Source organism: Danio rerio, chromosome 2, assembly GCF_049306965.1.
Source record: "Danio rerio strain Tuebingen ecotype United States chromosome 2, GRCz12tu, whole genome shotgun sequence".
Classification (NCBI taxonomy): domain Eukaryota; kingdom Metazoa; phylum Chordata; class Actinopteri; order Cypriniformes; family Danionidae; genus Danio; species Danio rerio.
The window spans coordinates 36,463,983-36,490,510 of record NC_133177.1 but is presented as its reverse complement, the minus strand read 5'-3'; the positions used below and the strand labels follow the sequence as shown (position 1 = coordinate 36,490,510).

General features: G+C 35.7%; 1 protein-coding gene across 3 annotated transcripts in view; it reads left to right on the top strand.

Moving 5' to 3' along the window:
- The window catches only part of b4galt2 (UDP-Gal:betaGlcNAc beta 1,4- galactosyltransferase, polypeptide 2), a 201,831-nt gene that overhangs the window by 158,496 nt on the left and 16,807 nt on the right, over window positions 1-26,528 (top strand). For all 3 annotated transcript variants that reach the window (XM_005163473.6, XM_073910789.1, NM_001128385.1), the window contains 2 exons: window positions 2,796-2,918; window positions 25,327-25,431. In XM_005163473.6, coding sequence (XP_005163530.1) covers window positions 2,796-2,918; window positions 25,327-25,431 — 228 coding nt within the window. The remainder of the gene's footprint in view (window positions 1-2,795; window positions 2,919-25,326; window positions 25,432-26,528) is intronic.

The window sequence follows — 26,528 nt, the reverse complement described above, 5'->3', positions numbered from 1 at the left end:
TGGGACCTTTTAATTCGTCCTTTAACCCACAATGGAGTATTTATATTTATATCAGCCTTTAATCTTGTAGCCGATGATTCCTCAAAGGATTCTCTTTTAACCGTGGCCTCTCGCATTCCTACAAGCGGAAACAAATTCTTTGCTTTATTGCGAACGGAAGCTTTTACAGGACGTCCTTAGAGTTGTGTAGCTCAACCGAGGGGCCTGAGGGGTGGCAAGAAAGCAGAGAATTGATGAAAGAGTGTTTTTGGAGAAGGATCAGATATCATTGAAGATGTTGAAGCCCCTGTGGGAGGACTCTGTGGATCATAGAATCACTCATACGAGATGCAGTTTTGTCAAATTGGAATGCTTCAGCTGGCTGACTAAAGGGCTCAGTTCAGAAGAGTCAACCTGGAGAAATGATGTTTTACTGTAGACTTAAATCAAAACTCAAATCGATCCCCTTTAGCCCTATATTCCCAAAAGGGCTGCATGGGTGGTAGACGTATGCCGGAATTCAATAATTCATTTACATTTGAACAAAGATTTGCTAGAATTTTACGAATTTTATGAATAATTTTGGGCTTGACTGTATTTTTTTTAATTTATTTATATATATATATATATATATATATATATATATATATATATATATATATATATATATATATATATATATATATATATATATATTTTTTTTTTTTTTTTTGCAGCTTGGGTGAATATCGTGATAATACCATTTACTGTGACGCAAACTTTATCAATTAATCACTACAAGAACATCTGATACTGGCGGAAGCCTACAGTTTAATGGGCAATTAAAACTGTATTAATAATTCTCATGATGTATAGTTCCCTTGATGTATTCAGGTTTGTGCTTTTGTACAATATAAATTATTATTTAAAAAAAATAAAATTAGCAAATTTAAATACAAAAATTATATCCATGTAATTGTTTCACTAAACATATATTTACATTTGTATTGTGTCCTCAAAGTCAGAGAATCAAAAACTGTTTCTTTTAGAGAATTAATCGAGCTATGGTGAATTATTGCTCAAGAAATTGCATCTAAGATATTCCAAATGCATCACAATTTTTTCTTCAATCAATTTGATATCATGAAACTGCATGCCTGGAGACCCAACTGCACGCTCAGACCAAGCACCTTTAGACTTATCGTTAAGGTTATGGTCACGTGTCCGATGTTGCGACTTTAGAAAGTGCTTGTCTGAGTGTGCTGTTGCAAGATGTTCTCGCTGCAGTCTTTAACCATAATGACGTACTGGACCAGGTCCACTATAGTGGACATTGTACCGGCCACTAAGGTAAAGCCCATGCTACTGTAATGGTAGGGTTTAGGGTAGGAAGAGGTGTACAGTAGACAATCGTCCATTACGTAGTGGATCTGAAGCTGCAGGCTGGAGAGAGGACTGTTTCTGCAGTTGGGGCTCTGGACCTGCCACTTCACCCGACCCAAAAGCAGGTGGCACTGTCTGAGAAAATGATAGGTCTGAAAGTGCTGGTGTGCGCATGCAGGTCTGAGCATGCAGTTGGTTCTCCTGGCCTGCAGCTTCACACTACTCAATCAATTTGGGATTTTGTTTTTTTTAAATGCAGATGGTGCTGTATGCTTTACAAACAGCCATTATCTGCTTGCATCCAATTCTTTATAAATACCAACAAAAACTTTAAAAAAAAAAGCATTAATGAAGTTAGGAAAGGCTTAAATGAATTACAAGAGTGTTCATAGTGAGCTGTGTGTTTATATTAATCTTGTAACATAAAAGTCAATTTGCGTAATTCAGCAGCCAAAAACAGTATTCTTCCTCATAAGCATTTTAGTGTTGGGTTGAAAACTAGCCAAGAGTGCCATCTGCTGTTAAAAAATAAGCTCACAATCAATTTAAGAATAACTATGCAATTTAAAAATCTCAGAATCAATGTAGAATCGCGTTCTCGAAGGATTTTTTTTTTCACAACAGATCTATTAATTCAGTATCACTCATTAAATTCTCTGTTAAGATATTTTGTTAAAGAAAATATTTTAAGTTTACTAAATACAAGTTTTAGAATCTGTTAGTACATCTGATTGTGAAAGGTTTATCTGGTTGACTATTATTTGTCATGTTTTGACATTCAAAGGGTAGATTAAATTACGAATTAAATGAACAAGATGCGAAGGAAGGAGAATGTTTCAATGAATGAAGTGCAATGTGATTTTATTAAAGTTTGCATTAATCAAGTTTTGCATCATGTTTAAAGCCCTGTTTTGTGCTTAAAAGGTTAGTTTGAAAAAAATGAAAAGTCTCTTGTTCCAAACCTGTTTGACTTTCTTTATTTTGTTGAATGCACACACACAGAAGAAAGGGTATTTTTTTAGAAAACTTTACACTGGTTACCATTGACTTCCATTGTATTTGTTTTTCTAACTTAGGAAGTCAATGGTTACCGGTTTTCATTTTCTTCAAAATGTCTTTATGTTCAACAGAATAAAAAAATAAAGGTTTGAAACCACTTGAGGGTGAGTAAATAGTGTGTGAATTTGGATCTTTGGTTGAACGATCCCTTTACATTTGCTGTAGGTGGAGGAGTTCATTAAACAGAATTTTTCTTACAAAAGTTTTGGATTGCAAGATAAGGAAAAACACCTTTGTGACTGTGTGCTTTATTTTCAATGAATTTTCCACAGCCAGCGGTGCTTTTTGTGATTGCAATTTCATGCTAAAAAGCCCTTTTAGTAAATCTTGATCCATTGATGCTGAAATGTATATCAGCTGTGTAAAATGACTGAAGTCTGTTTTTCTTCTTGCAGATTGCCCTATGCAGGTTATTTTGGAGGGGTGTCCGGCCTTAGCAAAAAACAATTCCTCAAAATCAATGGCTTCCCTAATGAGTACTGGGGATGGGGAGGTGAAGATGATGACATTTACAACAGGTAAAACCATAAATGTGGTGTATTTCTCTAATCTAAGTGCCTTAAGTTTGATCATGTTGTGATACAACATGAAAAATAAGAGAGATTACTGAAAATGTAGGACAATAATGTGTTGGGATTCATTCACTATTGTAAATCTGTACGTGATTAAATAATCAATTTACATCCAAGCGGTATATGAATGTGTAAATCTGATTAAATCTGATTTTTTTTAAATGTTGGCTTCTAGTATAAAACCTTGTAAGACCAGTGACTTAATATTACAGCCAAATTAAATGGTGAGCTAAAAAGATTTTTCTCATAAGTGATTATGCTTTTTATTCTTCCATATAGACATATCAATCTTAAAGTGTTCTCTATTAGAACTTTTTACAATGTAAATGTGAAATTTTGAAAACTATGCCATAAAAACACTTTCAAATTTAATGTCTGAAAATCTCAAACATTCTGAAATGCCTTTAGTTCCGTTTAAAATAGTTTGATTTTTTGGAGTATTTATATGCCAGGCAGACTTTATAGCGATACACTGGTATTAAAAACAGAAGTGTATGTACAGTATACTGTATGTTACTGAAATGTGTTTGTGATTCCCATGATTATATTTAAAGGACACTTCTTTTACCCCTTTTACAAGCTGTAAGATAAGCCTTTTGTGTCTTCAGATTGTGTCTGAATAGTTTTAGTTCAAAATACCCATCAGATCATTTATTATAGCCTCCAGAATATGCCCATTTTGGTGTTTGAGTACAGTGTAGCTGTTTTTGTAGCCTGCGGCTTTAAATGCAAATGAGCTGCTTCTCGCCGCCCAGTGTTCCCACATGCGTGTCCGCTTCTCCTGCATTACATCAGATAAACTGCAGTCAGTAGGGATGGGCGATACCAATATTTTTGTTTCCGATCTGATATCAAGTATTTTAAGACAAGTATCATCGATACTGTTATCGATACCAATACCTATACTTAGGCTAAATAAACATTTTATAGTGATTTTTTTATGATTATCACCTTTATTATTATTATTAATATTAAATAAGACTCAAGACACATGATTCCTTTTTACATTTATTAAAATTACAGATCTATAATTGGCTAAATAGCACCATATGTAATGAAAAATAATACAAAAAAAATTAAATAAAATAGTAAAATCTCTCCTATGCTTCTTGTAATAGCTGATGCTCTTTGTGAGTCATGTAAGAAATATAATATATATTCTCAAAGCTGTTTTACAGGCATTTAAAAAAAAATAATATATATATATATATATATATATATATATATATATATATATATATATATATATATATATATATATATATATATATCCTTTTGATGCATTCGCAGTATAGAAAATATCGTTACTTCAGGATTGATCCACCCATAGCAGTCAGTGATAGAGACAAAAATACCAAGTTTAATTCATGTATTTGTGGTGAAGTTTAATCAAGCCTTTCTGAAAATGATGGCTCACACACAAATGCTGTTTGCAGTACACACAAACACAGAGGCGCGTTTACTGACACAACAGCCATGGTGATTATAGTGGTTAAGAATTATATAGCGATTTTGCTCTCTTTATTACAAACATGCTCTGTTTTTAAAAAAATGTAAACTTTAAAAACTTAAAAATCACAGAGTTGGAAAAAAATGTTCTGTGGACATCTGTATACATGTTATTATAGAAACATTGTGCCTGTCAATCAATTCCGTGGGAGGGGCAAACCACACTTCTACAGTGCATCATGTATCAGAATCAGTTTTATTGCCAAGTGTGCTTCACACACACAAGAAATTTGTTTTGGCTACAGAAGCTTCCAGTGTACATAAAGTGACAAGTGACAACACAACATAAATATGAGAAAAAAAAAGATGATAAACATTAAACAGAGATGCAGTTAGTCAAGAAATCTGGATGTTGAGTTGTACAGTATGTACAGATTTGTTATAAATATACAGGTTATACGGTGCTGTGTACAAATGCGAATGTAGGAAGTATTGCATTGTATATTGATATAAGGTGCTGTGTACAAGTGCGTATGAGAAGGTATTGCACATATTTATTGCACAGTTGGGCGATATATAACTGTTCATGAGGTAGATGGCCTGAGAAAAGAAAGTTTTCCTGTGTCTCGCTGTTTTTGTGCTTGGTGCTCTGAAGCGCCGACCAGACGGTAACAGTTCGAACAGGTAGTGTGATGGGTGCGATTCGTCCAGAGTGATTTTGCGAGCCCTTTTACTCACTCTGCAAGAGTACAGTACATTACTGGGATTTTGATCCTAATGTAATGTCATACAATTTAAAAAAAGAGACTTATTGTTTTTCTATCACTCCAAAATGACAGTGAACACAGTATATCTACACACAGTTCTGTTTGAACAGCTTACAAAAGTTGATTTTCTTCATAGGTGCCCTTTAAATGCGCCACTGTGATGCTTGCAAACAGATTGCACATTTCTATCTTCAATACTGCAGTTTAAGTGTCATTTGTGACAGCTTTAGTTGAAAAAAAATCACATTTTTATAAAGAAAAAATTATTATTTTATTCCTCCTCTTGACCTGAATGAATCATATCAGTTGAAGTATTTAGATGCATGTTGCTAAACTTTGACCGACTTTCAGGGATGTCATTGTTCTGATATCTGGTAGACAGGCTTTGAAATGCAGTAGACAGGCTTTTAAAAAAGTCATGAATAAGCATGCGTCATCAGAAACAGTCACTTTGTCGCCGAACAGTGTCCTTGTGCTGTTTCTAATACTTTTTTCTCCCCTTCTGTGAGATATGCAGCTCTGCAGGGAGCAACTGTGTATATATATATTCTCCGCTCGCAAATCTACAGCATGTCCAGACAGAAACGTGTGAATAGATGATGCTCTGCTGCCTGATGCCTGTCTCTCCAGATAATGAATAGTCGTGTGTTCACTAGCTATCATTTCTCCACGCTCAGGTGATGGGAGAGCCAAACCCGCAGTATATCAGGCCACACTCGCTCTAGCAACAGCGATAACACTGGTGGAGATATGGCCCATATGTCACTCTTTGCAGTTGTTTGGGGTTGCTTTGACAGTAGATGGTGGAAACCGGATAGAGCACACTTCATACATTATCTTATTCTGCCTTTGCCCAATGAGATTTTGACATGATTGGATAGATTATGCAATTAAAAATACATCTTTAAAGCTTGATATAGTTAAAAAGCTAGACTTTCCTAAGAGATATTCTTCCAAACCAAGCTTTGTGTGTGTGAGAATATACAGCCCAAGTGTTGCTTTGGAGTTCTTTTTTATAGCTCTAATAAAGTATATTGCATGCATCTTTGTTAACCGTTTGTCTTTTTAGAAATGTTTAATGCTTTTTTATGTTTTAGTTAGGCTTAAATGAGCACCTTTTTCCAGAAAAACTAATTTAAAATGAGTTTATAGTTAGATTTATTTCATGTCTCTATAGTCTCCAGTGTCTCATGATCCTTTGGAAAGCAATTTAATGTATTCTCATTTATTACTCAACATTAATTAAATACTTTCTTTTATGCTTAAATAAATGAACAGACATCATTTCTCATTTAAACATGTCTTTAGTGTCACGTTGGGTCATCCTTGATGAACAAATCAATAAATATATTGAAAAGAAAATCATACTCATTGCATTTTGAATGGTAGCTTATAAATAAAGCATTACATTTGCACACACTGTGATGTTATTTTCATCATACAGTATGTCAGACGCTTTATGTGGCCATGCATTTAAGCTTTGTCATTATTTTCAGATTATCTCATCATAAAAAAACAATGCGATGTTTTCCTGTGATCACAAAGTGTCTCTCTGAAATGAAAGTTATAGGGAGATAAATGTGTATCATTTGTTATGTCCAAATAATGAGAAAATCAAGGCTAAAGATTTTTATTATTTGACAATTTCCACATGATTATACTGTGGCCTTTTTTGTTCATTCATTTCCTTTCTCCTTAGTCCCTTTATTAATCTGGGGTCACCACAGTGGAATGAACCACCAACTGATCCAGCATATGTTTTACACAGCGGATGCCTTCCAGTTGCAAATAGCTTGCCCAATTCACCTATACCACACGTGTGGACTTGTGGAGGAACCGGAGCACCAGGAGGAAACCTACGTCAACACAGGGAGAACATGCAAACTCCACACAGAAATGCCAACTAACACAGCAGTCGTGCTACCCACTGCGCCACTGTGACGCCTACTGTGGAGATTTATAGCACATAAATACACTTTGGTCAGTTCCAACCAAAGACAATACTGTACTGATCTAAAATGAAAGCATAATATTAGTCTAGGGTAGCACGGTGGCTCAGTGGTTAACACTGTCGCCTCACAGCAAGAAGGTCACTGGTTCAAGCCATGGCTGAGTTAGTTGGCATATCTGTGTGGAGTTTGCATGTTCTCCCCGTGTTTGCGTGGGTGCTCTGGTGTCCTCCACAGTTCAAAAACATGCGCCATCCGCTCAAGTCATGATGTACAGTATGAAATACTGTTTCTGGATCCAAGCCACTACTTATTTAAATTGAGAAAATATTTGTTTATGACCACTTCACATTTAAGTGAGTTTTATATATAACCATGGTGTGCACAACAGTCTCCGAACTTTCTGCATCACAGATAGGGATGGGTATCGTCAAGGGTTTCCGTGGGTTTTTGTTTTTCTATAAAAACAAAAAAAGCTAATTAAATACAGTTTAATGAGATAATGTTTATGATTTTTCATTAACGCATTCACATAAATGAGTTAACAGTGTTTTGGGAGTTAACTGTGTTTTTACTACAGTTTTAAGGCATCCTGAAATGTAAAAATAAGTAGTTTTTTAATATAATTTCTTAATAGTAGTTTGATATTAGGCTATTCATAGGCTATATTTGTAAATACAGTAATGTAAAAGCATTTTTAATATTTAAGATTTATTTAGGCTACTGCAAAAAAAAAAAAAAAACTGTTTTCCTCGTAACAAAATGTGTGTGTTTAATTAACTATTAATATTATACTAATTTAGGTCATTGACTGCTGGCATAACGATGTGGATGATGTAACGTTACCGTTAGGCAGCCAAAAACTTTTCATTACTTTTCATTGCAGTTAATGCACTTTTGAAAGATACTTTCACTTTGCTTATACAAGAAAACAACTTGTTACCTTTGTTGCCATGGGCATTGTCGCTGTCCACTCGGGAAATACAACCCGTTTGGTTCTCTCCGCCACTCCACAAAGCTTACAAGCGAGTCTGTGTTGCGAGCTATGTGTGTGCGCTTAGCGCGAGCCTCCACTGACCGCGCTCAAACAACTGAGAACTCTGATGGCTTTTATACTTGACGCGCTTGCCAGAAACACAAGCATTTCTCAGACGAATATCAAATATGGCAAATTGGAAAATGTTGACCAGGGAAATTATGCAACTGTAATTAATGTTTATTCAGCAATAGTTCTCAGTACTGATAACAGAACCGGTAACGTCAGAGCTTATCGATACTTCAGTCTTTTATAATGTAACACCGAAACCGGTAAAGTGCTGAGTTTTGGTACCCATACCTAATCACAGACATCAATATTTTAACAATTTATAAAAAAAAATATTACTTTCTGGGCACTGGATATTAGGCAAAAATGAGCATACCGCCGTGTCTTGTACCCGCACCGCAGTAAAGAAGAAGGAACGTGTTTTTTGTTATAACAGCACTTTGCGTCTATTCTGCCAGGGGGCACAAAGGCATCAGATGCGAACTGACAGAAAAATACAGTAGCTGTAAATACTCTGCTACTTGTAAATGAAGATGAAACAATGAAACAAAGCATTATAATTCCTTCATTAATCATAAAAAAAATTGTTAACGAGCTTTATTATCATTATAAACATGTTAAGTGAAATGAGGATTTATTTTGGAAAGTAAAACTAAAGAAATAAAATACAACTAAAATAAAAGTACAAACACACATAAAAATAAGTAGGCCTAAATAAATAAATAAACAAACACTTTATAAATCTCAATCTGGTGTAGCGAGTCGTATTTTTGTCTTTTCCCTTTCTTGATGTCAAGCTTAATACGATGAAATGTGGGATGCTAGACAGAACTAGAAAGTGACTTTAAGCACTCACCTAAAATTACCTAGGGAAAAATAACTGCAAAAACGCTTCTGAAAATGTTAGTCAAGCCAAGCACTTTCTACAGATCTACAGCTCTGATATATTCCTGAAGGATGAATATGTGCTGTTTTCTCCGACAGGCTAGTGATATAGTGGCCTAAAATGCAGTCAGCTGTGAGCATCTGTTCAAAGACAAGATGTAAAAGTGAATGGCATGTACTGTACGTTCTGCTTCCAATTCCCCAATCTGACTGGTGGAGAGTCACGCACACACGCTCAAGCCCCCTCATCCATTTACGTCTTCTGGGTGGAAGTTTACTCGAACACACTGTCACTTCTCTGGAACCAGTTTGCTGGGGCTCCAGGGACTTCCAGTGCCTGTCAGAACAGCTTCTTCTCTGCCTGTTTCTCTGAAGGTCACCGGTTTGACAGCATGAGCCCAAGTGCCAATGGACATCCTTCTCTGCGAGCTCCAAATTCTGCAGCCCAGCTTCTTAAAAACCTGTCAGCCTGAGTGGACGTGATTGGATGTGGCCCTGTGCTCAGTGCTTCAGAAGAGGCATTTCTTTGTATAGCTGAGCATATCTGTAGACTGAGTTTTTAGCTTCTGTTTGTGATGCAGCTGATGGCATTAGCGTCCAGGACCTTTGTTTCTTGCTGTAGTTGATCCTGCAGCAGCACGGTTGATCCTCTTGTCATTTTTTCTAGCCGTGAGGAGGTGTTGGTGGAAGCCCGGTTTAAAGACACCACATCGATACAGAGTGGCAAAGGTCAGGCACCCTTGGAAAAGAGTTCCTGAAGCAATTTCTGCTCTGCGTTTATGAAAAAGTCACAGTTGTAATCTTCCAGCTTGCTTTACTCACTCACTCAAGTTTGTTTTTGTGAATTGTGGAGACATTCTATAGGTGTAGTGGCGTTTATACTATAAATATCGTATTTTCAATCACATTTCACCAGGGGTCGGCAACCCATGGCTCTGGAGTAGATTTTCTTTTGTGGCATCCTGCTGTGTGGACAATATAACATGTGAATAACCTATATGGGGTGTGTTCATAAATTTTTTTTTTTGTTACACAGTAAGCAAACAATAATAACCCTTATCTTCGACATTCTACACTACCTGACAAAAGTTTTGACGCCTATCCAAGTTTTAGGAACAACAAATAATAACTTGACTTCAAGTTGATCATTTTATATCAGTAGTGGCTTATATGAAAGGCAAAGGCCTCTAGATTACGCTTATTTGACCAAAATAAAATATAATCATGTCTTGATTTTTTTTATTATTTAATTAGGACAGTAAGGTCTGATTTTGCTTAGACAAAAATCCTGTCATTTAACAGAAATAATGTACAGTGTAGAATATAAAGGGCTCTATTTTGACGGTCCATGCGCAGAGCGCAAAACGCAGGGCGCAAACGCTTTCAGGGCGTGTCAGGACGCGTTTTTGCTAATTTAAGGACGGGAAATCTGCCTTGCGCCATGGCACATAGTCTAAAAGGGTTGAGTTTATTTTCTTAATGAGTTATAGATGTGTTTTGAGAATAAACCAATTAGTCTCGTCTCCCATTCCCTTTAAGAGCCAGCTGCGTTGCGCTAAGTGGAAAAAAATTAGCATTTCACAAGCAAACAGTTAACGTTTTTTTTAACAGAAAACTGTTAAACAGAACATCTACTGCGTGAGAATGAGAGATAATGGAACTACTTTCACATTCGCTCTTGGATAAGGAAACCTTTACGCACAGACATCAGTTAGCCTATAAATAAAAACTTTTGTTTGTTAAGCGCAAATATTCGTTTCAAAACTATTTCTAAATTCAGTTTCAATTTCCAGCAAATGAATAAATGAATAATAATAACAAAATGAGCTCAAAAACCTGAGTTATATCCTAAAACACATGATGTGCCCCTTATGGTCTAAAACCTGCAGGTGGGCAAATCTAAGCTTGTTTTTAATAAAACAAATATAAATATGGATATATTAAATAATACTGCTAGTAATAATAACATTATACAAAATCAAATTGTTATGAATGTACTGAAAAAGCCTCCCGAGATGAAGAAGACATAAAGCAGTGATTTTTTCATATTTATGTAGGCTAGAAAAATATATGTTTTGTAATATTTGAATCCTTTATATTTATATCCTATATCTATTCTTATTATATCCTATATATATCCTTAATATTAAATTTTTTCATATGTAAAGATATTTGCCTATTGCTCTCTTGTGCGTATTAAGCAGTGCGTAAGCGAGGCGCAACTCTGCGCCGGAGTTTAGACAGGGTTAGTTTTAGTCTGATGAAAAATCTATTATAGTTTCTCAAAATAGCAACGCGCCAGCGGTCCGCCTCAGAACGCCTTCCTTTTTAGACCAGAACGCCTATGGGCGCACAAATGAGCGCTAATGCATTTGCTATTTAAACAGCGTAGCGAAACGCCTCAAAACGACTCTTGCGCCAAGCTGAAACTACCAAAAGACTACTGCGCCACGCCTTGCGCCACACTGCGCCGGGTGTATGATAGGGTCCAAAGTCATGGAAAAAGAATTTATATTGTGTATGACTCCCATGAGCTTGGACGACTGCTTCCATACATCTCTGCAGTGACTCAAATAGCTATATTATTAATAAAGTCATCTGGAATGGCACAGAAAGCCTTCTTGTAGGACTCCCAGAGTTCATCAAGATTCTTTGGAGTCATCTTCACCGCCTCCTCTTTCATCCTACCCCAGACATGCTCAATATTGTTCATACCTAATAACTGGGCTGGCCAATCCTGGAGCACTTTGACCTTCTTTGCTTTCAGGAACTTTAATGTGGAGGCTGAAGTATGAGAAGAAGCACTATCATGCTGAAGAATGTTCCTTCTCCTGTGGTTTGGAAGGTTGTGAATGTAATGTGTGACGAAAAAGAAAGGTTTCGTTTTGTTAAGCGCAATCTGGCAGCATTTCGTAACTTTTTTGATTTAGTGGCTATTAGTGTAATCTTGTTCGTAAGTTTTAGTTAGATTTACTCATCTCCCAATGAGGGTTGGGGTTAGGGGTGGTGTTTGGGGGCATGTCTCCTTTTAAAAATCATAAATTTTCATACAAATGAAATCATATGAATTTGTGCAAATTAGTACATTTTCTGGCAATATGTATAGACATTTTTTTGAGGTGCAGTTTGACCCACAGATCATTAATACTAACAACGTTATTAAGATCGGACATATTGGAGTTTTTGCACTAATATCAAGAAGTAGAATTCTAAATAAAAATGAACATTGCTTCATTTTATATCTGCAACCTAATAAACAAACCAAAAAACTATCCAACCATCAGAACAAACGTTTTTTGCAGATAATAATGAGCTTTAAAAACAAGGACGAGATGTGGCATGTGTGTATTTCTTTTAACATTGGTGTCATTATACCATAATTAACAAAAATGTCCCAGATATTTAAGATAGAGGCCAAAAATGGGGAGGGTTTCTGTTTCAGAGATTTATGCTAACAGGTTAGCATTGTGGCAGATCACCTACTGCACCTTTAAAGGACAAAAATTGCATTTACTCAATATTTACTCTTAAGTGGTTTTAAACCTTTCTTTCCTCTGTTGAATACAAAAGAAGATATTTTGAAGAAAGCTAAAAACCTGTAACCATTGAAAAACAAGTACTATGGAAGTTAATGCTTACAGTTTTTTTTTTTAGCTTTTTTCAAACTATCTTATTTTTTTTTTTGTTCAGCAGAAAACAGATTCTCAAACAGGCTTGGAACAAGTAAAGGGGGAGTAAACTATTTTCATTTTTGGGTGAACTACCTCTTTAAGAATGCAGTAGCCAATTAGTTATACGAGTGAAAGGTTTTAAGTGTGTGCACTCATTGACTGAACTCTGTCAGCATACACAACAAAGTCCAGGTAAATGATTTATTTCACTGTGGATTTTGTGGATGTGGAATGGGTAGTGATAATGACTTAAGCAAGAGTGAAATCTAAGTGCTGGGGAGGGGCAAGATAGCACATATTTTCAGTTTGTATAGTAAAAACCAGCCACCAATTTGATTCATTCCTAATAATTTCTTGGACAGCAGCCATGCTTTCAAACTCCAGATGTGGACAATTCCTTGTATTTGTCATCATGAGGAAGTTGTTCATTCTTTTATGGCAGCTTCAAAATAATGATCCCTTTTTTAATAAAAGTCAACAGAAGAGGCATTATCTATAAAGCTCTCTTAATGGAAGAGCAGCCGCTGCTGGACAGAAGGTCGTGACTGCATGCATTGTGGATGAAAATAGCCCAGAGGGATATGTGTGTGTGTGTGTGCGTGTGCGCGCGCGCGCGCGCGTGTGTGTGTGTATGTGTGTGTGTGTGTGTGTGTGTGTGTGTGGACTCAGATGAGTATGTCCTGGCCTCATGCACAGCAAATGTTCCATCAGACTGGCTTGAAACAAAAAGCAAAGCTAAAAAGGACTTTAGAGGGTTTTGCTCTCCCCTCTGGCTATGTGGACCGAGAAACGGGCCATCATTCTTTCTTTGATTTTCAACATCTGTGGAGCTGGAGAGGACGGAGGCCCTGGAGGGACATTTCCCTTACAATATTATATGAGAGAGAAGACAGGTGTGCTCCGCTCTGGATTTGAAGTTGAAATTGAATAGTTATGAACTACTCTTGGGAAGTCTGAACTAAAATGAGGAGTCTATTTTAATAGTCCCAGACTTGGCTGTGTTCAGCTCCAAGGGCATGTAGAGATGTGTGACTTTAGCATCAAAGTGTACATTTAGCAGGTTTTGATTGTGTTTTCATTACTTGCATTACACGTTTGTAAAATCATGTTGGATGTGATGAACAGTGACTTGTTCTTAAAAAGATCGTTTACAAAAACTGAATGTTCTGTTTTCATTTACTCTGCCTTCACTTGGCTCAAATCTGTTTGTCTTTCTTTTTTTTTCGTTGAACACAAAAGAAGATACTTTGAAGCAAGCTGAAAAATGGTAATCATTGTCTTCCATAATGTTTGTTTTTCCTACTACAGAAGATAATGGTTGCAGGTTTTCAGCTTGCATCAAAATGTCTTCTTTTGTGTTCACCAGAAAAAAAAAACTCATAAAGGTTTGAAACCACACGATAAGTGAGTAAATAGTGAGTAAATGTTTATTTTGGGTGAACTATCTCTCTAAATTATTATGTCTAAATCAAGAGGCAACCTCCTGCTCTCCCTCGTAAAGCCAATACGGAAGTAACTGAAACTGCAATTCATCAAATGGCCTTTGGGGGCTGACTCCAGGAATTACAGATGTTCACTGACTGCAATGCTAATTTAGCCAATATTACAGCTGATAAAAACATGTTTTCAGCCTGCTACAAAAGATGGTTTTGGTTCATTTAGCTAATATTACCCATCATTACAACTGTGAGGGGGTAATTTTTTTTAAACTCATCCGTTTAATTTTTATTAAGTTATTTTAAGTCTGCATAATTAAGGGTGTGTCTTCTTGAGTGACAGCTAGGTCTTATTGGTCATCATCATGTCACCTTAGCTGATTCCGGCTGATTAGCTGCTGAGCTCGGCATATATATTGTATTTTTTTTTATATGTGCCGCTCCGCTCATGCTCCGCCTCTTCTCCCTTGTTTGGTATCCCTCAGCCAGCGCAATGATGCGCGAACAAAATGGCAACAGTTGGCCACGCCTACTGGTAGCTTCATTCGCGCTCTTCAGAAACCTTTTTTAAAGTCAGAAAATCTTTTACAGTCTATGGTCGAAATCCAAAACAACCCAAATCGCTCACTGATTGTAAAAATTAACAAGCAGGTCATGTGATTATGGAGCAATGCAAACAAATAAATCAATAGTTAATAAAGAAATACAGTAAATGATTAAGTAAACAGTTTTTTTTTTTTTTTTTTTTGTAAAAAGTTAAGGGATAAGTATTTAATTTATTGAATTTAATTTACATTTTGGTTTATATAAAATATGACCTTAAAGTGTTACCTTTAAACTAATAATTTAATTGTTGCTTAAAAGGTTGGCTACATTTAGCAAAATAATAAACAAATACAATAAACCTCTTTTTAAATTTGATTGCCGAAAAAATAAAAGAAAAACATTGCAGGTTTTTATCCTTTATTATTAATATCATAACTATATCATAATTTACTCCTTTTTTATGTCACACCTTGTCTTCTATATATAGTTTTACTGTACATACTGTGCAGTTTGCAGTATAGTGGTATTCAATTCCAAACAATTTATGAGGGAGAAAAACAAGAGATCCCATGAGAGAGTGTTTGGGAAGGGCTGTAATGGAAGAAGAGAGCCAGACAAGGTCAGTCATAAACCTCCTCTGTCCTTCTCTTTCTCTCTTATGGTTTGCTTTTGTCTGTCTGCCATCCTCGATGTCTCTCTTGTATTCCTCTATTTTCTGCAAGACATAAAGTAATATTAACCATTCCATTTCCCCATTCAGGCCCGGATTGGCTAATCGGGAGGACCGGGAGAATTCCCGGTGGGCCGGTCCGTTTTTTGGCTGCGAGGGCCGGTGTCCCTAGCTCCAGAATCTGTTGCTCTAAGCAGTCACACTTTTTAAATTAATTTATTTATTTACTTGACCACAGTCTTCTTATTCATTAATTTAATACAGCTCTCTGCTCTTTTCATATATAACCAGCCTGCAGGTTCATAATGTTATAAGTCACATCTCATTATACAACTGTTGTGGCCCAGTGGTTAGCACGTTAGATTACAACGTCGCCGACCCGGGTTTGATCCTCGCCTGAGTATATTATTATTTTCATTTTTACTGTTGAGACATATAATACTGTTTGGGTTGTCGAACATTTGAAGTTCTAAAGCAGCTGTTTTCTCAAAAAAAGACGTGATAGTGTAATTAGAAACTGAATTGGAAATGACCTTATTTTATAGTCAGTCGTGAACTGAGGTGGGCCGGTCTGAGGCTTGAAACTCCAGGGCTGAAAAAGAGTCCCACTCCGGCCTTGTCCCCATTTGTATGAGTTTCTAATACAATTAAATAAACAGCAGGGAGGGAGAAATAACGGAAATCTAGAAGAATTCTCCATTAATCCAATCATAGAAAATAGCACAGATCTTTAGTCAACACTATTAATCATTACATCAGCCAAACATTCACTTAAAAAAATGACATATTATGCCCATTTTCATAAGATGTAAATAATCTCTGATGTCTGGCTTTAGCTCATACCCAACAGATCATGTATTACAGCTTATATAATTATATAATTACAAAATACCCCTTATTTGGGCTTGATCAAAAACATACTATTTTTTTGTGTGTCTCTATAAATGCTAATTAGCTGCTGCTTTCCAAAAGAAGATGGAGCTTTTACATGCTGTACAGAAATAACAAAACTATTAAATCTTACACAGCCAAATTTGGATGGATAACAGTTTTACGTTTAAATCAGAATCAGGAAGCAATGGTGAGGAAGAGGTTGTTACATCTAGGGCGTTTCTGAGTGGTCAATGGATATCATTGTTGAATATATTTAAGTATATTTTAAATATCCAAATGCATAAGATTCCTAAGTTCATGTTGCATTTATAAATATAAAGTATTTACATATATGTGACACTAATTTCATGTTTCATGTCATTTAAGCCTTTAAAATATTACATGACATGTAATTTGACACATATGCATGGGCACCAGAAGCAAAAAAAAAAAAAAAAAAAAATGGTGTGAAAAATAGACCAAAATCAAATATTTAAATATGTTTTTTGACATATGCATTACAGGTCAAAAGTTTTGGGTCGTAGGGGGGTAGGATTTTGAAATGTTTTAAAATAAGCTTCTCCTGCTCACCAAAGCTGCATTTATTTCAGAAAAAATACAATTCAAATTTTAAAATTGTGAAATTTTATTGCATTATTTAATTTAATCATTTATTCCAGTGGTTTTAAAGATGAATTTTTAGCTTCCGTACTCTTCAAAGTCACATGAACCTACAGAAATCATCTTAATATTATTATTATTATTCTTATTCTTATTCTTATTCTTATTCTTATTCTTATTCTTCTTCTTCTTCTTCTTCTTCTTATTATTATTATTATTATTATTATTATTATTATTATTATTATTAATGGTTATAGTAATAAAAGCATTAATGACTGGAGTAATGATTTCATTTAAAACTACATACAATAAGAAATCCATTATTTGGAATTTAAATAAATATTTAACAATTTTTTACATTTAATAAAAGCCGCCTTGATGAACAGAAAAATTTTCTTTAAAAAACATTTGTGTATTTAAATACATGCAAATGCATTTATTGCATTTATTACAATTTAATATATGTGACTTCTGTAAAGGATTGTTGTATTGGGTCCTCTGGCATTATATATCAACTATATTTTTTAAAAATAAGTTAAAATGATGGTAAATGCTTGCAGGAAAATACTAATGGCAAAACTAATGGTATTAAACAGCTTGTTAACAGCATTCTCTAGGCATGTAGTTCATACTTGTTCGGGATATTTGAGCACAAAGCATTGGAATTCACCCATACTATTGATGCACAATTTTTTAACACTTTCCCACCATTCTTCTGCAAGTTTTTACAAAAATATGTCTATGGACACTGTTGTGGATTTGTTTTCATTTCTTTTGCTGGTGCTGGGATGTCCACCAGATGACAGGATTGTGTTGAGGTCACTTGTTCTCTTATGCGCGCAGGTTAAAGTGCATTATGCCGCATTCAGACTTGCAGTGACTTTGTTGACTTTTGTTTTGGCGACCTGCTGCAAATGCAGGTCTGTGTAAGTAGCCTATATACAGCATGAATACAACAGGCCCCTGAACAAGCTGAGAGAGGATCACATGAGCTCTACTGGTGCTCGTATTGGCTGTTGCTCAAGAAAATTGTTTTTCACTTGAATAAAGTTGAAGGATTCTCAACTTTGTTGGGTTGCACGACACACCCACCTGATCGCCAACAGTCACTCGCATAGACAGAAGTCGCCGGGAGTCACTCGCTCTTCATTGAAATGAACGGTCACTTGTCGCTTTGCCGATGCAAATCGTTTGTAGTGTGAACGAGGCTAAGATGTGTTGTCTTGCCGGTGATAAGTGCATGATAAAAGGATTCCTCGTTTGTTTCATCAAGAGAAGCTTGCATTCTTGGCTTGACATGTGCTGCCTGATCAGTCTTCCCCAGCACCAAAATTTTTGTTTGTTGGCAAGATTATTATTTTAAATTTGACGCTTGTTTTAATTACCTTAATAAATCTTCTAATTTTTTTTTTATTATTTGATTGGCAGCGTGGACTTTTGAGTACGTTTTTGATTATTTACCAGCACTAATATATTTGCTGGTACACACAAAACAGAATATTTGCAATGATTATTTTTGGGCACGTACATTATAAACCTTGAACTTCTATATTGACTAACCTGCTCCAGTGGTGCTGTGGGTGTAAACATGTAGATCAGGGGACACCAATCTCGGTCCTGGAGGGCCGGAGTCCCTGCATGGTTTAGCTCCAACTTGCCTCAACATTATTAGACATTAAAAAAGCAAGCGTATGCTCCATATTTTAAATTTCTTTCCAGAGAGATCATGTTTTGATCCTCGATTGGTTTCATGCAGTCAAGGTATGCGATTTCGCTGGTCAGAGTTCACCAAGCGTGAACTTTGCACCGCAGCGACCTACGAAACTTGACGCATGACCTTGTGTTTCCGGTCTGACGCATTGGCGTGCGTATGAATGGAAGAAAAGTCCATTGTGACCGCAGCTAGATGTGTCTTGGTGTGTTTGATTAGGGTTGGAGCTAAAATCTGCAGGACACAATATATATAGTATATATATATATATATATATAGTTTTATATATAGTATATAAAAAAGATCCATTTCCTATGACTCTAGTGGCGTGAAATCTAGATTGCCACATTTTTCTACAAGCTTGCAGAGAAAGGCTTACCATAACAAAGTTACTGGGTTGTTATTGTTCATGTTTTCTGGGTTGGTAGATGCACCGGGCACTTTATTACAGAAAAAGTTTTTTTTTTTTTTTTTTTAATGATAGTCCCCTTTATTCACAGAAGTTACTTGTTGGCTAATAGAGACACTATTGAGTTATTATACTACATGAAGGCTGTTTTCTTTTGTTTATTTTGTGAGTGATGAATGTTTCTCCACCTGTTTTCCACTTTTGCTTTCTTTCTGCAGGTGTTTTGTATCATTTTCTTTGCAACCGAGGCTGAGGTTAATTCAGTAGAATCGTTTGTTTGTTCCTAAGCATCGAGAACAGGCTTATTTTTCAGGAAGTCACAGATCTTTCTGATATTCAGCATGGATTTTCAAGGTCTCTGTATGCCACAGAACTGAGCTGTTCCCCCAATCAGACGAATTTGAAAGCGCTGCGACCCCAGAGTAATCACAGCTGTCTGAGCCGAGCATGAAAGGCCGGAGAGTTCATAGAACACCGCTGAGAACGAATCACCAATTTGGATCTGAAAATATTCTGACAATAAACGCCGTAATATGTGTGAATAATGTGCAGAATAATGAACACAAATCCAGCTCCAAGGCATTTAACCCTCATCTTACTTGAGGCTCATGGCTGTTAAGCCAAATTACTGCAGGTGTCCATTAACACGAGCCAGCCAAATAGTAATTACCAACACAGACACAGTTCTCTCAGATTTTCATTTTTTTTTCATGGTTGCTGTCTGTTTACACTTCCTTCAAATACAGTAAATTGATTCCAGCCAAAACTAAAATCAGAGCAGAAGAGCTAAAATTGCTTGATTTGTTTTTCAACTTCAGGAGCTGACCAGGCCAAAACAATAAACAAAACAATCTAAATTGAAATCCCTTCTAAATTCCCTATTTTCAGCAAAAAGAAAGAAAATAAAATACACTTTCTTAGCTTACTCCCTTGCCATCAAAAACAGTCAATTAAAGAAGGGACAAGAAAATGGCGTCAATCTCCCTACTTACTTTGTAAAAATATTTACAATCAGCAAACAAATCCAAAATGGGCATAACAGCAGTCATTTAATAGGCAGGGGTCAGATTTTCAATGTCAACAAAGCAAGAACTAAAGCGCTAAATACTTTCACAGATCTTTCTCAGTCACTTAGACAAACTCCAATTCAAAAAATCTAACAAACATGCAATTTCTTTCTATAACTGTAAACACACCACTACCAACCACAAGTGAGCTCATACAGCTAAACAGGAAGTGACAGCGGAAGAATTTATATGCAGCCAAGAGTCAGCTGACTAGGCAGGGTGTGGTATCAATTGGAGCAGGGGCAGGACCAAACAAAGGAGCAAGCAGCTCCTTCCTGCAGAGAGACACACTTCCCAAAAATAAAAAGAGCAGAATTAATACATAACAGCGTCAGTCTCCCATCCAGTAATTTACAGTAGCAAAATTAAGTCATGTATTGGCTATAGAACTTGCTTCGCCTGGACCTAAGGAGCAGTGAGAGTCTTCACACTTTTAAATCTCATTTTGAGACCCATCTTTTTAAGCAGGCTTTCCTATGACTGTCTTTTATCATGTTATTTTATACTCCGATGTATATCAAGTATAAAAAAAATTGTTTAGCATTGTTTTATTTTTTATTGATTGCTTGATTTATTTGTTTTGGTATGTCTGTTGATGCTTGTTGTTAGGCAACCTGGAGTGTCCAGAAAAGCGTCATTTATGAATAAAATGATTTATTATTATTATTATTATTATTATTATTATTTTATTCATTTATTTTTATTTTTTTTTTTTGGTTGGTTTGAATTTTTCACCTTGAATTTAATGAGGTTTAGCACTGCAAAATGTGTATTTTTTAAAGTAATTTATTAAAAGTATACTGTATGTGTCTTGTTATAGAGCATTTTTAAGGTTTTGTAAGATAGTAAATCAGTAACGCTTTAGTTTAGGTCACAATTTATGGTATTACCAGCTGTTTACTAATAGTTCATAAGGTAGAAGCTGGGTTTAGTTTTGGGTAGGATTAGGGATGCAGAATAAGATACTTTATAACTACTAATGAACAGTTAATATCTTAATGATTAATTAATAGCATGAATTGTGAACTAAACAGAAATGTTACCAGTAAATCCTATTTTCAGAACATAATTGCATACAGTACATTCTTAAGTGCTTATTTTTCACTAGTTTTCACATCTTGAATAAAATATATTTTCCTCCATTGTCATTTTATCATAAAGCAGGAACCTCCGTAAATTTAGACTGAATTTAGTGTAGAGCATGACATTTTTCTTGTTTATTTATTTTTCCTTTATATAAAGATACCTTTTTTTTCTTTTTTAACATTTAATTAGAGCAGTAATGACTTCTAAAGTCAAATGGGCATGACGCAACTGACTCTTAAAGGAAATGGGAGATGAGACTCTGATTGGTTTAATGCACGTTTAAAACACACCCATAATAATTCATTAAGAGAATACACACAACCCATGCACTTTAGACTTTGTGCCTAGATCGTTAATATAGAGTGCAAAGAGATTATTCACCATCAATTTTGGTTGGATATATCAACTGTGGAAAAAAAAAAACTGTTGAGTTAACATTTATAATGACAGGTTAATACTTCATATAAATGTGGCCATTTTGACATTTTGTCCTTAATGGCATTTAGAAATCCACTCTTTCATGCATTGCTCTTCATTGTTCACATTGTCTTTTTTTCTCATAATCTCAGGACATCAGAAATTCTTTCTGTTTCTGGGTCAAGAATACCCAGAGATTTCCTTAAATCCTTCCAGCTATATTATTTATGAATAAAGCCTTGCTCTTGTGTCGTTAGGATGAGGTATAAAAAAAAATTAAATAAATCATAGGAGCCCACACAAACACACTCACGCGGGCATGCTCTTATTCTCCTCAGTAGGATTTCCATCTAATCAAATACTTGAAGAACGGCTTCATCCCTTTGAAACGAGGGAGCTCAAACAACACGATGCTCACATGACAAACATAAGATTTGCACTAATGCCAAGACCTGGAGCCAAGCAGGCAGATTAGAATGGTTGGATTGTTCAAGCAATCCTGAGTCGCTCTAAGCTGTAGTTACTCAAACAAATGGGATTGTGCTGCTGGCCGTGTTTATGTGTGTATGTGTGTGTGTATGTGCGTGTGTGTGTGTACCAGCCTCCTCCGACAGCTCTCATCAGCTAACATTCCCCTCAGTGACTGACTTGTTTTGGTTTAATTATTTATTTAATTTATTTATTTTCTGCTTCCGCCTTGTTCCTTCCTGCTCATTTGACATTTTCTGGCATTTGTGTGTGGGTTAATGAGTCTTTGATTATCAGTAGCCGCTTAATGGTCATTCTATGTTAATTTTTCACTGATAGAGAAGTACAAACTACTGTCTACTTCAATACCATATAGAAAACTAAACCATTATAATAGATGAATAAATAAATATATTCTAATTAATAGTAATAATAATGATGAGTAACTTCAACAATAAATATGTTGTATTGTAATAAATAAGGGATAGGCAGGCCTCGTGTTTTTTTCATATTGATAAACTTCCGGTGAAGAATTAATGTGATTTTTTTAAAGGTTTTTATAGGGTTCCTTTTACACTATCGATATTGTAATGTAATTAAAATATAATCAGTTAAATAGACTTCAGCATTAATTTAGTTCTTCAAGCGTGAAACAAAAATGAAAAGCCATTTACACCTATACACGCATTCATTTAAGTAAAATAATATTTTAAAGACATTGCACGGGAAAAATAAATTAATTCAGTTCTTCCTGTACATTCTGAGACCCATTTTATATCTTATATAAATCAGGCAGTGAAGATTGTTGATTTTTAAGGGGCCAAACACACAGAACGTGCTTTTTACAGGCCTGATCATATCGAACATTTTTGCCATTGCCCACTGGGTTGAAAAAAGTCAACTCAGAGTGGAAAAAGCACATTACGTCAGTCGCGAGTCATTCATCAGTCAAATGAAAGCAGAGGTAGGGTTTCCCTTGAAGTGACAGCAGTGTTTCTGTTGTCAAGACGACTACGGAGACTTTTGAAGATAGAGGAGAGACTAGTGGTTACTGTTTTGAGAAATCCAGTGCTGTAGGACTTCACAAATCTTAAATATCACAATATTATTTAATATTAAAATTATAACAAGAAGGTCGCTGGTTTGAGCCTCGGCTGGGTCAGTTGGAAATTCTGTGTGGAGTTTGTATGTTCTCCCTGTGTTCGCATGAGTTTCCTTCGGGTGCTCCGGTTTCTCCCACAAGTCCAAAGACATGTGATATAAGTGAATTGGGTAAGCTAAATTGTCCAAAGTATATGAGTGTGATTGAGAGTGTATGGATGTTTCTTAGTAATGGGTTGCAGCTGGAAGGGCATCCGCTGTGTAAAACGTATGCTGGATAAGTTGGCGGTTCATTCCACTGTGGCGACCCCAGATTAATAAAGGGACTATTATGAAAAGAAAATGAATGAATGAATTATACCAATATCAACAGGAACACTTACGCACAATACCCAGCTGATTCAGCCATTGCATAGTGACATAAAAAGTACACTGCACTTCTTTTATTTTTTAAGAAAAAAGCATTGCGGTTCACCTCGTGTTTTTGAAACAAAAAAAACGAATTTGATGTGACCGGCCCCTAATGTTCTAAAAACGCGAGGCGCACCACAATGCTTTTTTGTTGACAAAAAAAAAGAAGTGCGGTGCACTTTTTATGCATATTGGTATAATTTTTTTTTTTTTTATAATTTCAATATTTAATAACATTGTGATATTCAAGATTTGTGAAATCTTACAGCTCCAGATAACTCAAAACCACAAACCCTGTCTCTGCTTTCAATTTATTGGAGAATGTAAATGACGCGACTGACGCAACATGCTTTTTTAGCTCAGAGTTTACTTTTTTAACGGCAAAAGTGCGAGGCGCAACAGGCAATTTATAAAACATGAAGCGTGCAGGACGCAAATGCAGCATGCGATACGCTCACAGCCGTTAGTAAATCATTTGAAAAGGCTCGCATTTTGTGTCATCAGCCCCTGAAGAAAACAGACCTTTAACGTGACGATTTTGTAAGGGCATACAGTTCACCAGAAACGTTTGACCCAGGTTACTGAAAAATTAAAAGTCCTTCTGCATACTTCTGCATACTCCCTATTATTAAGTATTGCAGTTACAGAATTTATGATTCCTAAAATAAAAAAATATGAACAATGTGTTATCATAATAGCAGCAGTCATCAATTATTAATATTAAAAATAATAATTATGACAATATGAAGAAGATCAAATACTAGTAGTAGAACTGTATTTGTAGTGTATTAGTAATCTACACTGATAATAATAATAATAATAAACAGCAATAATGATGATAATGTTAGGAGCAGTTCTAGTAATGATTTAATAATAATGATAACGGTAATACTAATAATACAGTATAATTAACTTCAATTATAATAATTATAACAGGGTTGCACGGTGGCTCAGTGGTTAGCACTGTCGTCTCACAGCAAGAAGGTCACTGGTTCCAGTCCTGGTTGGGTCAGTTGGCATTTCTGTATGGAGTTTGCATGTTCTCCCCATGTCGGCGTGGATTTCTGGTGCTTTGATTTCCCCCACTGTCCAAAGACATGCTCTATAGGTGAATTGAATAAACTAAGTTGGCCATAGTGTGAGTGTGAATGAGTGTTTATGGATGTTTTCCAGTACTGGGTTGCAGCTGGACCCACTGTCTAAAACGTATGCTGGATAAGTTGATGGTTCATTCTGCTGTTGGACCCCTGATAAATAAAGGGACTAAGCCGAAGGAAAATGAATGAAGAAATAACTATAATATAATAGATTTTCATCAAATTTAGTACGTTCTTTGAACTCTGCTAAAAATATTGCCCTACTTAGAGGTTTTGTCTTGTTTCGAGTCGAGATATCTAGGAAGATATACACTTTTTTGATTATTTTGGTTGTTAAAACTAGAAATGCACTTTTAACTTTCTAATTTTGAAAATAAGACACATTTTGTCTTAAAAATGGTTCTTGATTTAATCGTTTTTTTAGATATTTGGACTTGAAACAGGACAAAATCTCTAAGTAAGAAAGCATTTGATTTCTGGTGAAAGCAATACATGTGGACAAAAAGCGGAAACAATCAGCAAGTGTTTGTAAGTTCAGCTGTGCCCTCTGTCCTCAAACCTCCATTATGACAGTCATTAGACGTTGTTGTGACTGCATGAAGCCAATAAGTCAGTCAATATAAAACCTCATACCCGCTAACCATGGTTTTCTCCATTGTTCTTCTTGTTGTTCAGAATCACACTCAATGGGATGAAAGTGTCTCGGCCCGACGTGAGAATCGGCCGCTACAGGATGATCAAGCATGAGAGAGACAAGCACAATGAGCCAAACCCCCAGAGGTAAGACACTGTTCCCTGTGTGATATTAAAGCGCCTGTCCCGTCTGAACATTCAGATGCTCTGTTAGGAAGTGTTAAATCACACCACTTATCCTGTGCCTCTGACTTATTGATCTGAAACCCAGCAGAGCATCTAAAACAGCAGATATAAGACATAGCTTGATGTTACTGACATTTTACACACTACATGTGGATTGTGTTTCTGAGCTTAACTTCAGCAGTACGTGTTTCGTGTGCTCATGTGCCCTGCTGGCTTATTGAGTCTCTTGGTCAGCCAATCTGGAGTGTGTTTCCTAAACAACGACACAACTCGCGGCTGAGCTACCATTGTATGATGCATCGTTCGGGAAATAAACAATTAAGCAAGTGTTTCCCAAAGTAAGTCTGAGATCTATAGTCTGAGCCAAAGTAGTTAAAATGCTAAATTTTTATAAAGATACTCCTCAAGGGGTGTAGTAACAACTTAATTTATTAACATTTACAACAGATGACTTTTTATGTAATAAAACTTGCTATAGTTGTTTTACTAAATTCTAGGGGTGTACAGATCCCAATCCACAGTTTGAACGCACATAACCTGCTGATTAATAACTTTTTTTGAACTTGTAGGTTAATCCAACATTTATAAAAACTGCAGAGAGATTGCCACCTGCGTCATTCAAACCATGTGTATAAAAGCATTTTAGCTTCCCTGTAAAATATAATGATAATGGAAGAAGTTGTGATAGGACCTACCTAGATGCTTTCTTAGATTATTAAATAAAAGGTGTTTGTTTGATACTATTTGTTCAGCCTGTATTAATCCATTCAGTGTAAAGCTGCACAATTCAACAGTAAAAGATTGTGATCTCAATTTGAACCCGCGCAACATGAATGATAAATGGTAATGATTTGCATATGTTTATTAATTCTTCTTCTGCATTCAAATCTGCAATTGATTGAGAGAGATTCAGTTTTCACACTATTTCAGTGAGTTATAAACAATTAATTAACACAGAATTACTGGGAGAACAGTTTATATTTCAGATATAAACACTGATGTTTAAGGTAAAGATTAAAATCCCTGTTTAATGGAACGTGATGCTGGTAAATGTTTGA